Below are 15,799 nucleotides of genomic sequence, written 5' to 3'. Positions count from 1 at the left end.
AAATAAGGCTGGAGAGATGGGCAGGACCCAGGCACGCAGGAACTTGGATGTTGTGCCAAATAACTATATCTGTGGATGGTGAGCATATAGGTAAAACTGGAGGCAGGGTGCAGTTAGCGGGCTGTTACAATAGTCTTAGCTTAATTTTGGCTTTCAAAATACTGTTATTAGCAATTGGATTGGAAAAGACCAGGGATGGATTGGGGAAATACTAGAGAAGGTAAAACGGACTGTGGTAAAGGTTTGATTTGGACAGTCAGTGTTACTAACAGAATACAGCACACATATCCTTTTGAGGGTACTGGAGGTGTGGGAAGTGTACTCAGCCTGAGGAAAAGCACAACAGGCTGTTGGAAATGTGATGCAACTGGAGGTAGGGTGAAAAAAAGGAGAGGTAGGAATTAAATCCTGCCCAGTGCACTCGGCCCAGACACATCTTTATATTTCTGCATTTTTCCAACAAACCGAATCTGTGATGCGCCAGGCACTGCATACCTGCAGCTGTGGACTGAGAGGCGGGCCCTCCCTGGTGGCTCCTGCAGTGAGGTGACTAGTTCATCCCAGGGTCCGCGGGGCCCGGAAGGGAGCAGATAGTAAATACCTGTCGCCTGTTAAACACTTGAGTTAATGACACAGCCTGGCTGATGGCATTTTTTTTTTGCAGTTGCCTTTCCCACAAGCAGACACAGAGGGCAGATGTTCTGTATCCTCATACTATTCAGAGGGCATCAGTTGTGCATTGGTGGTGTTGTTTTTTTTTTTTTTTTTAGGAGGGGCTTGAAGGAAACAAGTGGGGTGGCCCTAATCTCTTTAATAATGTACTGGGAGTTTGAACTCAACTGATGAGGCTCTCCCCTCCCCAACAGTCACTCAAAATCACTATTCCATTGGCATGTGAAATGCTCAGTAAGAACAGAACCTACAAGGATTTGGGGAACAAGAGTTTTAACATCTGACCCTCCTGTCATCTCCTTCACGGGTCCACCACGCTTCTCATCCCAGTAGACACCAGCTTTCCAGGGAGCCTGGGTAGCTTGAGCTCCTGTTTGCATCCCTTGGAGGGGAGAAGTGTGGTGGACTGACCCGGCGCTTTAAAGACGGAGGTCTCCCCAGCCCCTTCCCGCAGCGCTGCCCTGGGGAAGCTGCGTAAAGGGCAGCGCCAGGCAGTGAGAACCTTGATCAGAGGGTATGGTACTCACGAGGTCCCCGTGGGCACTGCCTCCAGGGTCGTTTGGGGGGACCTGCTGTAAAAGGAAACACGTGAGAAGAAAAACAGTCCAGTAAGGGATCTGAGTGTGGAGGGGGCTGCTTGTTGTGACTGAACCCCCTCTCTCTGGAGGTGCCGGAGCACAGGCAGGTCCCAGGGATGCTGTTGGCAGCACCCCAGCTGTGCCCGTCGTGGTCCCCGTCCTCTCCAGCTCAGGGAGCTGGATACTGCTGTGGTGACCACTCCTTGGACTGGCTGGGCACCCGCTGCTCCCTGTTGCCTGGACTCCGGTTGTGCTTGTCCAGTCAGGACCACATGATGCCATTTCACAAGAAAATAGGATTTCCTAATGTGGCTGTAAGCTCCTTAGAGACAAGGAGAAAGTAACATCTTTTAAACCCCTCCAAGTCTATCTAGCTTGGTGCTGAGATTCTTGACTGATTAATCACATGAAGCTTTCAGTTTCTATGAGTTTTTGTTCAGATAATGATTTACAATTATATTGCTTTAAGAAACAAAAGATGAAATGTTCCAGACATGTCTTTTTCTGCTTAGGAAGTAAGAAATATTTTCATGAAATACTAATTTTATTCTTAAAATTTTTTCATTGGTATAAATTTGAGGTAACAGTATAATTCAAGTTCTCCAGTACCAGCAACTGGAAAAGGCCTGTCTAATTAATTGTTAAATCGAGAGTTATCTGTAAAAAAGCAATCATTTAAAAACCAGAGTAAACCAGGAAGCTATTAAGGAGTTTTATTATAGTTTTTGTTTTGTTTGCCCAGAACGGCGGGTGGTAAGGTCTTTATGCCCTTCCCACAATGAATGTTTTTATTTTGTAAGCATCCATTTTGGAAGCCTTTAAAGATGAATAATAGCTTTAAAAAGAAGAGTTAAGTTAATGTCATCTGTAGATATTGAAAATTGATTTCTGGCTTAGACTTCAGTTTCAGAATCTATGTACCTGTAGTAGTTTTTTTTAACCTTTTTTTTTGTTGGAATATAATTGCTTTACAGTGTTGTGTTTCTGCTGTACAATGAAGTGAAGCAGCTATAAGTATACAAAATCCTTTCCTTCTTGGACCTGCCTCCAGCCCATCTAGATCATTATAGAGAACTGAGCTGAGCTCCCTGTGCTACTCAGCAGGTTCCCACTAGCAGTTTCACACATGGTAGTGTATATACGTCAATCCTGATCTCTCAGTTGGTCCCACCCTCCCTTTCTCCACTCTGGTGTCCATATGTCCATTCTCTACGTCTGAGTCTGTACGAAAACAGGGTCATCTGTACCATTTTTCTAGATTCCACATGACCTGTAGTAATTGATTATAGTATCAAAAATGAACCAACCAAGTGTCTGAAATTTTTAGTGCCTTTGGATACTAGTTTGGTTTCTCAAGTAGAGGATAGCATAGTGAAATTATCACCTAAAGCTTTTTACCCTCAAATATTTGAAATTAAATCGTTCTGGGGCCATCCAATCCTGTTGTTATTAATGGCAGGAATTAAAAACATTTTCCCTCTTAAGAAATCTGACTCTTGTCAACCCATTTCCTCCAGAAACAGGACCACCGTGTCCTCTCATAAGATCGTGCCTTGGTCAGTCTTTGTAACTATGGGAATTCCATATGCAGTGGTTACACATGTAGTCATTCATAAAGACTTCAAAATCAGGTATAAAAAAGATTTACCACAAAAAGACAAATCTTCCAAACATCTAAGATACATCTTCTAAATCTTTACCTATGTTAGGAAAACATTCAGTTTCTTAGGAGTGATCATATTATGAAAATGTTTTCAGTTTTTTAAAAAAAATCAGTTTTCTCCACTAAAATAATCTAATCATAAGGATTTGCTATAGCTTAGAGAAATGTCAGCATGCCAGTGGGTTGCACCTGTACTCTCTCTGCTTGGTTCACTGCCTTTGCTTCAGTGGTTATTGACTAGAATCGCTGAGTCAGTTCTTACTCTAATATGATGTTTCTGTGGATTATACAGTAATCTTTTAAAAATAATCAAACCTTCGTAACACTGATTTCAGAGCCCAGCGACTTGACTCTGAAAATCTACAGAGCTGAATCGTATGCTGGTCTCCAAGAGTTTAAAGCAGCCATAGAAGATTTAAATGCAGTTCTCTTTCAACTGCCAAATTGGCCTGAGGTAAAATTACTGTTTTATATTTGCATACATTTAAAAATTTCAACTGTAGGGAATATGCATTTCAATTATGATTATAAGTTACAACGAAATGGATTGGGCAATTTCTTTTAAATATATAGAATAGTTCTAGAAGTCTAAGGTCACTATTTTGAGTGGATGATTATCATCTGACAGTTTTTTAAACTATAAGAAATGTTTGTTTCCTAACTAGAGAACAACTTGAATTCGAGGCACAGGAAAAAAAAAGACTTTAATATATAGCATTTCCTCAAAGACACACACCTGGCCCTGTTGCAGAGATGGACCCAAAGTGGTTGTCAGTGGAGGAGGTTTATTAATGGAGAGAGAAGAGTTTCTGTGGCTGAACAGTTGACTGAGGCATTGTGACGGGAACTGGGTGATGCGGCAGTCGTTTAATACGGTAGATGGGGGCCTTGATCGTGCTATTTTGAAAAAAGAATTGTGGCATGTATATATTATATAATCGGTTTACGAATTCTCCTTTTTTCCAATACTGTCAAGGCAAATCAGTCCATCTCCCATATATGTTATTTAAGTTAAAAGTCATCTTTTAATGTGACTTTTTTCTGCATTCAAAGCTGTGCCTTTGAGGACTATATAGTAAGGATGCTCTAAACTTATAAATTAATAAAGAATTCAAAATCCCATAATGACATGACCAGTTGGTACAAGTCAAATCAGCGTTAAGAATACAAGGGAAAATGATTTGTTCAGAGAGCTCTCATGGTGGCAGTGGTTTAGTCACTAAGTCATGTCTGACTCTTGCGAGACCCCGTGGGCTGTAGCCCACCAGGCTCCTCAGTCCATGGGATTCTGCAGGCAAGAATACTGGAGTGAGTTGCCATGCCCTTCAAGGGATCTTCCCAACCTGGGGATCAAACCCAGGTCTCTTGCGTTGCAGGAGAACTCTTTTGCCAGCTGAGCCACCAGGGAAGTTCTTAAAACCATTAAACAGGAAAGAACCCTCTGGACTTATCCCTGAGAGGATATAATCAGAAATGTGGCTTTGGAGTCATTTTCTGGACCTCATTTTCATAGATGCCTCTCCCTGGTAGGGTGTAAATGTGCCTTTAAAATGCTTTGGGCTCCTGAGAGTCATTCAGAGTTTCAAAATGAACATTTCTAAGCAGAACTTTTTTTTTTTTTTTTAATCTTTACTTGATATTGATGTTTCAGAAAACAATTCCATCTGTAAAAGTTGGTTATGTGTGCTTTTATTGAAGGTCTACTTCAGGAAAGGAAAAGTCCTCCACGATGCTGGGTTTTTAGGTGATGCCTTACAACTGTTTCTTCAGTGCTTAGCACTTGATGAAGATTTCGCACCTGCAAAGCTAGAAGTAGAAAAGGTAATCCGTTTACCAACTATAACACTTCCAGCCAGTTTCCCAACAGCACAGGTCTTTTTTATAAATGCCAGTCAGAATATCGGGGTAAGGACATAAGGGGTGTCCATAAGTCAGATTTAGTAGCAGTTTGACAAGTGGTTTTCAGGTTCAGTATACTTATTAGCATACTGAGTTCTTACCGAAATCAGAACATTTCAGAGAGAGTTAAATGCACTACTTTTGCCTAGTTAAATTTAGATGTTCTCTAATAGTCTGTTCCATGGGAGCCAGACCAGTCATTCTTAATTAAACATTGTTGTCATGATGTTCCTGCTCAGGAATTTTTATTGGCTTTCTTTGCCTTTCATTTCAGGTCTCAACTTTGCTTGCTTTCTGTGGTTGCCAATCTTACTGCCCCACTCAATTTATTTTCCCTTAATTTTCTCAGTACTCCATACATCACTTTCCAGAGTTTGTTCAGTGGTGCGTCAGTAGGTATTAATTAAAAGGAAAAGGGGTTCTCTGATCAAATGACTCTGGGAAACACTGGGTTAAACCAACCAAACAGATTTCTTCAGCCCTTCTCGAGAGTTTTTGCCTTGCTAGCATGACAACAGCATTCAGCTTTTGCCAGATTTACTCAGAGAACATCTGGGAAGACTAGAGTCTCTGAAAAATGTTTTGGGAAAATCTTCCCTAATACAGTTTCAGTGCCCAGTCATGTTGTTCCCTTCAGTGTCCCCCAAAGAGGCCACATCATTTATTGTGTTTGTAGTGTTTCTCAGAACGTGGCTTTTTGTCAGAGTCATCTCGGGTGCGTGGTAAACACAAAGATTTCCTGGGCCCCACCACAGACCTTTGGAATTAGAATCTCTGGAATTAGAGTATAATTTAACAAGCACCTCAGGAGATTTTTATGTACCTTGAAGTAAGAGAACTTTGGAATTTTTCTTGCATTCCAAATGCTTTATGAATACACTAACATCCTCCATAAGGTTTGTTTGCATACATGTTCTAGCCCACTGATTTAACAAAAAATGGTTTACTGTTGTGTGTTTGTGCTCTCTTTGCTAGAGTGATCTCTCTGGTGAGACTGCAGACTTTATAAGGGCTTATAATTTTGCATTTTCCATGCTGCTGGGTATCCTTACTTTTCTGTAATTATTTGTTGGTTAATAAGGTCAGGTGAATTCAAAATACCTACTGCCTTGAAATATATATACATATATTTTGGGTAAATTGTAGTATAATTTACATATAGTAAAAGGCATGGATTTTATAATTCAGTGAGTTTTGAGAAATTATACATTCATGTAATAACACCCCAGTTAAGATACAGAATATTTCAGATCACCCTGGAAAGCTCCCTCATCTCCTCTGCAGCAGATCCCCTCTGTGCTTCCAGAGGGAGCTACTGCTCAGGCCTCTAGCGCCATAGACTAGTTTTGCCTTTTCTGGACCTTCAAATACAGTGTATATACTCTTTTTTCACTCAACATGTTTTTGAGACACATCCAGTAATTTTTTTCTTTTTTATTGTTCACCAAGTATCCTGTGGTATGATCACATCACAGTTTGTGATATTCACAGTTAGTGGTTATTTCCATTTGGATTGTTTCTAATTGATGCCATTGAACATTCTTTTACAAGTCATTTTGTGGACATACGTTTTTATCTCTCTTCAGTAAATACCTAGGAGTCAAGTAACTGTCTTCTAGGGTGGGGGTATGTTTAATACCTTTTTTTTTTAAATCAAGGGAAATGTAAAAACATATACAGATTTTTTAGTGATGGTTTATTACTTGAGCACCTACAGATACACACACTTTCATTAATACCATGTATATTTCCTTTTTATTTACATTGTAAAGATCCATGAAAAATTCTGATTTTTGTGCCTTGAGAGATAGAACAGCTGAAAAACCAAACTTCCAAATTGAGACTTGAAGAGATGTGTATATGCTGTACATATACACACAGCTTATTTGACAAGCAAACAAATTTGAATCCCTCTCATTTCCTTGTAACCAGTCTGTTCCTCTGTTGTAATCCCCTTGTTGGAGAGTTTGAGGTGTTCCTGAGAGAAGCACCCAGAGTTTAGATACTGCAGCTGCCTCTGTTTGGGCTGGCTGCCATGGGGTGCCCCCGTTAATGCCGTGGGTGGTGACTGACCATACAGGTCACTGGTTCAGGCTAAATTCACTGTAAACACATGGAATTTTAGTTCTGTGGTTAAAGGTCCAAGTTCACATAAACAGTCTAAGTTCAGCCTTAGAATATACATTGGGATGAACCATTAACTATATTGACAGGATGGGACTTGCTGATGGACAGAGGTAAATATTTTCCACTTCTCTTAAGATCTCTTCTTTCTACAAACCTTATATATACACGTCAACCTTTATACCTTGGGCATCTTCTCAGGCCACCAGTCTAATCACCCCCGACCCCTCTTTTTGAACCATTTCTTTGATGTGGTTTGACCCCCTTGGAGAGGTACACCTTGGTTTTGGCAGGACTTTTAAAATCAACATGGAAGTCTTGTTATTTTTACTTAACCTGTTCCTTCCCTGCCCATTAAAAATAATATTAGCTGTAAGTTTTTTTTTTTAGTTGATGGTAGTGAATGGCAACCCACTCCAGTACTCTTGCCTGGAGAATCCCAGGGACGGCGGAGCCTGGTGAGCTGCCGTCTATGGGGTCGCACAGAGTCGGACACGACTGAAGCGACTTAGCAGCAGCAGTGACTTACAATAGTATTCGTTTCAAGTGTACGACAAAGTGATTGGATATTTTTATAGTTTATACTCCATATGAAGTTTTCCAGAAATTTTTAAATATTGAGTGAGTGAGGTGAGTGAAAGTCGCTCAATCGTGTCCAACTCTTGCGACCCCATGGACTATACAGTCCATGGAATTCTCTAGGCCAGAATATTGGAGTGGGTAGCCTTTCCCTTCTCCAGGGGATCTTCCCAACCCAGGGATTCCCACATTGCAGGCAGATTCTTTACCAGCTGAGCCACAAGAGAAGCCCTCTTAAATATTAAGTAACTAAATTATCCTTAATAAAATATTTTATATTTTTCATTATTCTTTATGATACCTTCCTTACAGATTTTATGTGATTTATTATCACCTGAAAACTTAAAAGAAGACCTGAAGGACTCTTCCTGGAGTTCATTACCATGTATTAAAAACAAACCTTTCAGTTTTCCTTCAGTGATGGAAGAGTCTCACTCTGCCAGTGAGCTGAGCCCAGAGCAGGTAAGGGGTGAGAAAAGACGGTCATAGGCTTAGTGTATCCATTTTCTTTACAAGATCTTCACTTCCTAGTTTCAAGTATTAATACTAAAATCTTTGTAGGTACTTTCAACTTAGTAAGGCTTGTCTTAATAGGATTCCATCTGTGACCTTTTATTTTACACTAAAAGCTTTTATGTGAAATATCTGCTCATTAATCACAATGTTACATCACCTGAATGTCAGAAATGTTTGTCTCTTGGAAAAACCAGAACATTGTATTTATCTTACTTTCCTTGTAGCAGAAACAACTATATTAGCATAACTGCTTAAACCTCATTATGACAGAAGTCAGCTTGATGTCCAAGGGCTATCTGAGTACTGGCAAAAATCCTTTACTTGCCAGGGTTTTAGAATTAAAAGTTGGTTTTGTTTTAAATGAACAATAAAATAAACCTTTCAAGACATCACAGTTTCATTTCAGTTTGGTTCTTGGCGAGAGCAATAAGGATAGTAAAAACATACAGTCAGTCACCCTTATTTGTTGTGTTTTTTTGTAGAATGAAGAAATAGCAGAGGTCACCTCAGAACCTGTCAAAGGGAGCCTGAACCGTGCTCGGTCAGCACAGGCTATAAATTCAACAGACATGCCTGCCAGAGAGGACTGTTTAAAAAGAGTGTCCTCAGAACCCTCACTTTGTATTCAAGAGAAAGGTGTTCTGCTGAAAAGAAAATTGTCTCTTTTAGACCAGGATGTGATTGTAAATGAAGATGGAAGAAATAAGCTGAAAAGACAGGGAGGTAAAAATTTCACTACACTCACATAAAACACATTGATTTATTCAGAATGGCTTCCAAACTTTTTTACTAAAAAAGATAACCCCATCTCTTTGTTTTAATAGAAATTCCCACTGAAGTCTGTACGTTTTCATTAACTTACAGTGATGTCCCAGAAGAATTAATAGATGTCTCAGATTTTGAGTGTTCTCTCTGCATGAGGTAAGTATGTCACATTTTATGAGATGAATGTTTTATATTAATGTAAATAAATAAAGTACAGAGTAGATAAAGGTAATCTACTCTGTAAGAACTGGACTTCCTTGGACTGCAAGGAGATAAAACCAGTCTATCCTAAAGGAAATCAGTCCTGAATATTCACTGGAAGGACTGATGCTGAAACTCCAATACTTTGGCCACCTGTCTCGAAGAACTGACTCCTTGGAAAAGACCCAGAACTGACTCCTTGGAAAAGACCCAGATGCTGGGAAAGATTGAAGGTGGGAGGAGAAGGGGGCGACAGAGGATGAGATGGTTGGATGGCATCACTGACTCAATGGACATGAGTTTGAGTAAACTCCAGGAGTTGGTGATGGACAGGGAAGCCTGGTGTGCTACAGTCCATGGGGTCGCAAAGAGGCGGACACAACTGAGGGACTGAACTGAACTCGAAGAATAAGCAGTGTGAAGTAACAGAATAGTGAATTAAAAATCAAAAGATAAGAATTTTTGTCCTCGGTTTTCCTTTCACACCTTGGGCAAATAATATAATCTCTGAACCTTATTTAGCTTTTCCTTACTTAGAAGGGGCTTCCCTGGTGGGCCTGTTCCCTTTCTTTACCATGACTGAGCAACTACCTTTGACTTTTCACCTACTTAGAAAGTGGTGTCAGGATTTGCGTGTGTGTGTGCATGTGCACAAGCGCTCAGTCTTTCGGTCGTGTCTGACTCTCTGCGACCCTGTGGACCGTAGCCCACCAGGTTCTTCTGTCCATGAAATTCTCCAGGCGAGAATACTGCAGTGGGTTTCCATTTCCTTCTGCAGGGCATCTTCCCAATCCAGGGATTGAACCCGCATCTCTTATGTCTCCTGTACTGGCAGGCAGATTCTTTACCACCGTGCTATATTTAAGTCTTATAAGAATCAAATGACTAAAATATATAAAGTATCTGAGGAACTGTACTATAAAAGCTGTACATGTTATTACTGAGACTCCATGGTTTTAGATTTGGGTAAGAATACAATGATGTATTGTGTGTATGTGATTCTATCTTGTTTATGTATCTTAACTCCAAAATCCTTTTTAAGTAACATTGGATGAGGGTTTCCATTATGTGAATGCTTGTAATTCTAAGACTGATAATTTGTTAAGAACATTTTCCATTTATATAAATTGTGGTGGAGGCAAGGGAACAGTGTGTAAAGTACCTGGAACTGGCCACACCAGATATTTCTGAGCCAAGTCCCTTGATTCTGACCCTTGGCTGCTTCATCTTGAGGTGAGGGGATCAGACCCTAACGATTTCTGAAGTACCTATAGATCTAACAATACTTCTAGGAACTCCCAAAGTATTGTGTTTCAGGAAATAACTAAAATGTAAGGAAAATTAGTTTTTCCATACTGTTTGCTGATGGTGACTGCAGCCATGAAATTAAGAGACGCTCACTCCTTGGAAGGAAGGTTATGGCCAACCTAGATAGCATATTTAAAAGCAGAGACATTACTTTGCCAACAAAAGTCCGTCTAGTCAAGGCTATGGTTTTTCCAGTGGTCATGTATGGATGTGAGAGTTGGACGGTGAAGAAAGCTGAGCGCCGCAGAATTGATGCTTTTGAGCTGTGGTGTTGGAGAAGACCCTTGAGAGTCCCTTGGACTGCAAGGAGATCCAATCAATCCATCCTAAAAGAGATCAGTCCTGGGTGTTCATTGGAAGGTCTGATGTTGAAGCTGAAACTCCAATACTTTGGGCACCTCACGTGAAGGGTTGACTCATTGGAAAAGACCCTAATGCTGGGTAGGATTGGGGGCGGGAGGAGAAGGGGACGACAGAGGATGAGATGGTTGGATGGCATCACCGACTCGATGAACATGGGTTTGGGTAGACTCCAGGAGTTGGTGATGGACAGAGAGGCCTGGCGTGCTGCAATTCATGGGGTCGCAAAGAGTTGGACACGACTGAGCGACTGAACTGAACTGAGTATCACATCTGGTGTTGAGCGTCAGTTTTCTTTAGGATTCAATGGTAATGTTCAGTGGATTATTTTGAATGAACTAGTTTTCTTTGGAATTCAGTGGTAATGTTCAGTGGATTATTTTGAATGAACTTCATATAGTAAGGCTTTTATAAGTTTTTTAAGAAAACCAGTTGTAAAGTGATGAGTGTATACAAAAACAAATGAATAAGTAATGATACAGGTTTACATTGTTAATCTTGCACTAATCTGACGTGTATTTTAGAAGTACTGCCCATCTCAGTTTGGACCAGCCCCGTTTCAAGGGTGCAGTAGCCACTGTAAGCGGTGGTTATATTAGTCGGTACAGCTCCAAGTAGGGTACCCCTGATGATGGTGAACTCTTAAGCGGCTCAGGAGACTGTACCTGGCATTTACCACTGCCCCTTCCCTCCTCTCCTGCCCATCAAACCCTCCTTCTTCCTCTTCTAAACAGGAGCTAGTGTTACATTATTTGTTCAGGTTTTCCAATGGACAGCTTATGGTGAAAACTAAAACACGTATTCTGGTTGATTTCAGGTTGTTTTTTGAGCCAGTGACAACCCCTTGTGGACATTCATTCTGTAAGAACTGTCTTGAGCGTTGTTTAGATCACACACCATATTGTCCTCTTTGCAAAGAAAGCTTAAAAGAGGTAAGCAGTTGTATATTTGTTTATTGCTCTTATGTGTAGCAACATGGCTTGATTTCTGTTTAGCCATAGAAATAATGATTATTAGGTTCAGAATAAATTGCATTATACATATGCATGATCCCTTTTGGTCAATCAATGTCTCATTACCCATCTGCTAGTGTTGGAGGGAAGTGAGTTTGGAGAGGGTGGGAGAAAGCAGAGTCTGAAGACCGAATCCCCATACTTAATTTTTTAAACAGATGAGGTGTGGTCAAGTATCTGGGTCAGGAATATGTTGATTTTAATGACAGTATTGGGGAATCTCAACTGCCCTGCCTCCCACCCTCATCTTTAGGTTGGATTTCAGGCCTCATTCAATCCTCTTAACATCTGGAACAACTCTGTCCAGTAGAACTTGCTACATTGATGGAAATCCTCTGTATCTATGCTGTCCAATATGGTAGCTATTGGCCACATGTGTGGGAGGGACTGTACTGTTAATTAATTGACATTTAAGTAGGCACGAGTGAGTAGTGGCTCCCACATTGGACGGCACAATTCTAGAAAGTGGTAGCCTGGCAAGGAGAGGGAGGCACAGCTTCCCACGCCCCTCCTTGTCTGGCAGGTGGTCTGCACTGATCACCGGCATTAGGAAAACAGCTGGATCTCAGGTGGGTCTCTTCTGTAACCAGTTGGGAGGGCAGCACCCTCTTCAGTCCTGCTTGATGTCCTCAAAGGTGAGGCCAGAGCCTTAGAATTCTTGTTGCAGTGGTAGCATTGATCCAGGAGAGTGATTCTGTCTCTAGATTTTAAGAAAAAACAAGTGTCTTGCAAATACGATGTAAAAATTTGATGAAAACCATTTTGCTATTAAAAATAGTTATTTCCTATGTAGAAAGCATAGCTCTGTTTGGATATCATATAGCATATATGTATTGTTACATTTCATACAACATAGCAACCCTATATGTAGTAGAACACAAAACAGAGAATGTTTATTCTTAAAGAACTTTGTGTTCAGATAAAGTACTCTAAAACATGCTATCTTTCCTGGTTTTTCAGAGTTTTTAGAAATGCTTATATATTTATTTACTATGCTTTTTTTCAGATTAACATTTAGATACATTGCTTAAAATTTAGAGTTATCTCACCTTAAATGTCTGAAGTTCTAAGGAAAACAAAGTAAGGATGTTATTTAAAAATGTAACTAACATACTGTTTAAAAATAACTTTATCCTTTGTCCTGACTTGAAGACACCATGTATAATTGGTAAAGTCTAAATATACATTTACACGGATAAAATGGATATGCTCTAGTTTTCAGCTCTTCCTACTTATTTTGCTCATTTTTTCATCTGAATGCATTTCAAAGATGTGATTTTCATAGCAGCATACTAGTCCAATGATACAACATTTTTTTGTTTTGGAGCATTTTTTTTTTTTTTTTAGTATACTATGGTCAGTGTCTTTGACTCTTTCCTTAGGATAAATTCCTGGGAGGAGAATTACTGGATCAAAGGCCATATATTTTAAGACTCTTAAAACCAGTTGCCAGATTGCCTAGGTCCCAAGTAATGTACAAATTTAGATTCTTACCAGTAATGGAAGAGAGGCCATATTTCCCAAATTTAATACATGAGTCTTAAGTTTTAAAACATGTTTATTAATTTGAGATTGCTTTTATATCTCTAATTTGATAATAAACTCTTAAGTTATCAATGTATATATTATCTGCTCAAAGAGTACATCTCTCCAATCAATAGCCCAGTTGTTCTCAAGGTATGTTCCCCTGACCAGCAACATCTATATCCCCTGGGAACTTGTTAGAAATACGGATTCGCAGACCCTTCCCCAGAGCCACTAAATCAGAAACCCTGGTGATGGCTTAGCAATCTGCACTTTTAACAAGCCATGGTTCATGCTGAAGTTTAAAAAGCAGAAGTATAAGCCATTTACCCACCATTCATATTTTGTACTCTGTACTTCATTAGATACTGACAAAACCCTTTTTTTTGCTGGATCTAGAGGAAAAGCTGGTTTCTCTTTATCTTGTGATTGTCTCACAAGAGTTTTCCTCATTACTTTTATTAAGTAAATTGATATTGGATATGTATATACACACATACATACACACACACACATATATTTGGTTCAGAATTCTGTGTACACACTCTGAACTGGTCCCTGGCCCTATGCAGTTCTTAGTTTAGTTACGGAGATATAATATATCCCTGTCTACCTAATATAGTGCAGGGTATGGTAGCTGCCTTCTATACATTAAAGGTTATTCCCAGGAGACAGAAAAATAATTACGGAACACTTTATGCAAAAGGTAAAATTGCAGCCAGACCTTGAAGGATAGTCAGATGGCTTTTGGCAGTTGGAAGAGAGAGTAACACAAAAATGTATCAGGGTGGCAGCGTTCAGAGTATTATGAGAGTGGCACAAATGTACCACCTTACCCAGAGGGTGGCTCACATAGGAAAAGCAGCCTCTTAATAAGGGCATCAGTAGTCATAGTGGAATGACAACAGAAGAAAAATCTGAAAGAAGAGTTACCTGGAAACACTGCCACTGAAATGGGGAACAAAAAAAGAGAGCAACTTTGCTTTTCTTAAATAAGGCAATTGCATTATTTTCTTTATTCCTTATTTTTGTTTCTCGATTAAAATGCTAGTTTCAGATACACATGCACTGTCAGAAGGAACTTACCTTTGGTGTGGGAGACAGCAGGAACAGTGCTGACTGCTGTGAATGGTGTGTGATCATAGCAAGACAAGGGTCGTCTTATATACAGAACTTGTTCCAGGTTGCAGACGTGTCTTGTAATGCTCTTGAGCTAAGCTTCAGGCAGGTTTACCAGTTTAGCATTATCCATTGTATTGTTCCCCCTCACTAATGAATTCAGAACTGACTGTATTTATACAAATATGTAATAAAGGCTTTACTATATCAGTTAAACTGTTTTTACCTGTCTTGTACTGTAGGGGAAAAAAGTGCTGGAATGTAAAATAATATTGTCTTTCAGTATCTAGCAGATAGGAGGTACTGTGTCACACAGCTGTTGGAAGATTTAATAGTGAAGTATCTGCCTGATGAGCTGTCTGAGAGAAAAAAAATATATGATGAAGAAACTGCTGAACTCTCACAGTAAGTTTCTTCTCATACAAATTAACATAATCAAATCAAACTACTACCCTTTGAAATAATGACAAGCCTCCCCACAGCCAGCTGGGTTCTACCCAGTCTAGTCAAAGGCATATTGTAAACAAATATTGGTTAATTTCCCCCATCTTCAACACTCAGAAGTTTTCAGGTTTACTTGGTAACTTCCAGATGTTCTGTTGGGAATGACTTCCTGACAGCTCTCCACACTGAAGCAGTCTTTTAGGCTTGGGGGGCAGGGGGTGTTCCTCCAGGGACATCGGGCTGGTGGGAACTGCCGCCCTCATCAGACCCCGCCCACAGGAGAAAGTAGAGGGTAAGTGGCCTGGATTGGCAGGGGGAGTAGCCAATCAGAGGTTTGCAAGGGGTGGGACCTTGAGACCTGAGCCTGAAATTGGAGAAGGGTGACTTAGGGGCTAAATTCGCAATGAAGATACTGACTGTTCACATACTTGACTTAGTATCAGGAAGGTGAACAACCTGGTGGAAACTTGGGGATTCAGTGGTACAGGGTACTACTGAGAGCACATAAAAAGCTAATGAGGGCTGGGTAATTTGGACCTGGTTTTGTTGCTGTGTGTGTTGCTTTCTCAGACTTTTCTTCTTTTCTCTTCCTTCCATAACTTGACCTCTTTCACCATTTTCTTCTGTCTCCAAGTTTCTTTACTGGGTTTCTAATTTCTTAACTCTTTGTTCCCACTTTCTTTTAACTGGACACTGAAGACCAAAATTGTAATTTTTACATGCTGTTTCTAGTTTGTTTTTTTTTTTAATATAAATTAAAACATTTTCTATTTCTCACTGTCTAAGAAAAAAATAACTGTGCTTTACAGACTTTTTGTTTTTACTATGTGTCCACCAAATGTCATCAGGTCAGTGGCCTTCAATAGAAGAAGGTTTCTATCATTTCTTTATAGAAGTTGATAGTGGTTTGTTTTCTGATGGAACTGATATTTTATTGTGACTTTGTGATAGAAAATATTCTAATGTGTGGATTATACACCTTTTGGACCAACACTGCAAAAAGCTGGATACAAGAAAGCTTCAGATATTGAGTT

The 15,799-nt window shown here is 39.9% G+C and overlaps 1 protein-coding gene and 1 long non-coding RNA gene across 4 annotated transcripts in view; one reads left to right on the top strand and one right to left on the bottom strand.

Moving 5' to 3' along the window:
- LONRF1 (LON peptidase N-terminal domain and ring finger 1) overlaps positions 1 to 15,799 on the top strand; it is a 68,107-nt gene that overhangs the window by 16,545 nt on the left and 35,763 nt on the right. For 2 of the 3 annotated variants that reach the window (XM_081520948.1, XM_081520947.1), the window contains exons 2-8: positions 3,249 to 3,367; positions 4,612 to 4,734; positions 7,828 to 7,977; positions 8,514 to 8,754; positions 8,856 to 8,952; positions 11,483 to 11,597; positions 14,605 to 14,726. In XM_081520948.1, the coding sequence (XP_081377074.1) occupies positions 3,249 to 3,367; positions 4,612 to 4,734; positions 7,828 to 7,977; positions 8,514 to 8,754; positions 8,856 to 8,952; positions 11,483 to 11,597; positions 14,605 to 14,726 (967 nt within the window). The remainder of the gene's footprint in view (positions 1 to 3,248; positions 3,368 to 4,611; positions 4,735 to 7,827; positions 7,978 to 8,513; positions 8,755 to 8,855; positions 8,953 to 11,482; positions 11,598 to 14,604; positions 14,727 to 15,799) is intronic. The other variant, XM_081520949.1, reaches the window with a different exon arrangement.
- On the bottom strand, positions 11,601 to 15,036 carry LOC145517789 (uncharacterized). The gene is made up of 4 exons (XR_014062333.1): positions 14,899 to 15,036; positions 14,548 to 14,680; positions 14,289 to 14,420; positions 11,601 to 12,378 (listed from the first exon to the last, which is right to left on the bottom strand). It is a non-coding gene; the product is annotated as an uncharacterized LOC145517789 (long non-coding RNA).

Source organism: Giraffa tippelskirchi, chromosome 8 (genome assembly GCF_054371585.1).
Source record: "Giraffa tippelskirchi isolate mGirTip1 chromosome 8, T2T-mGirTip1v1.2.pri, whole genome shotgun sequence".
Classification (NCBI taxonomy): Eukaryota; Metazoa; Chordata; class Mammalia; order Artiodactyla; family Giraffidae; genus Giraffa; species Giraffa tippelskirchi.
This window is presented reverse-complemented; position numbering and strand designations above follow the sequence as displayed.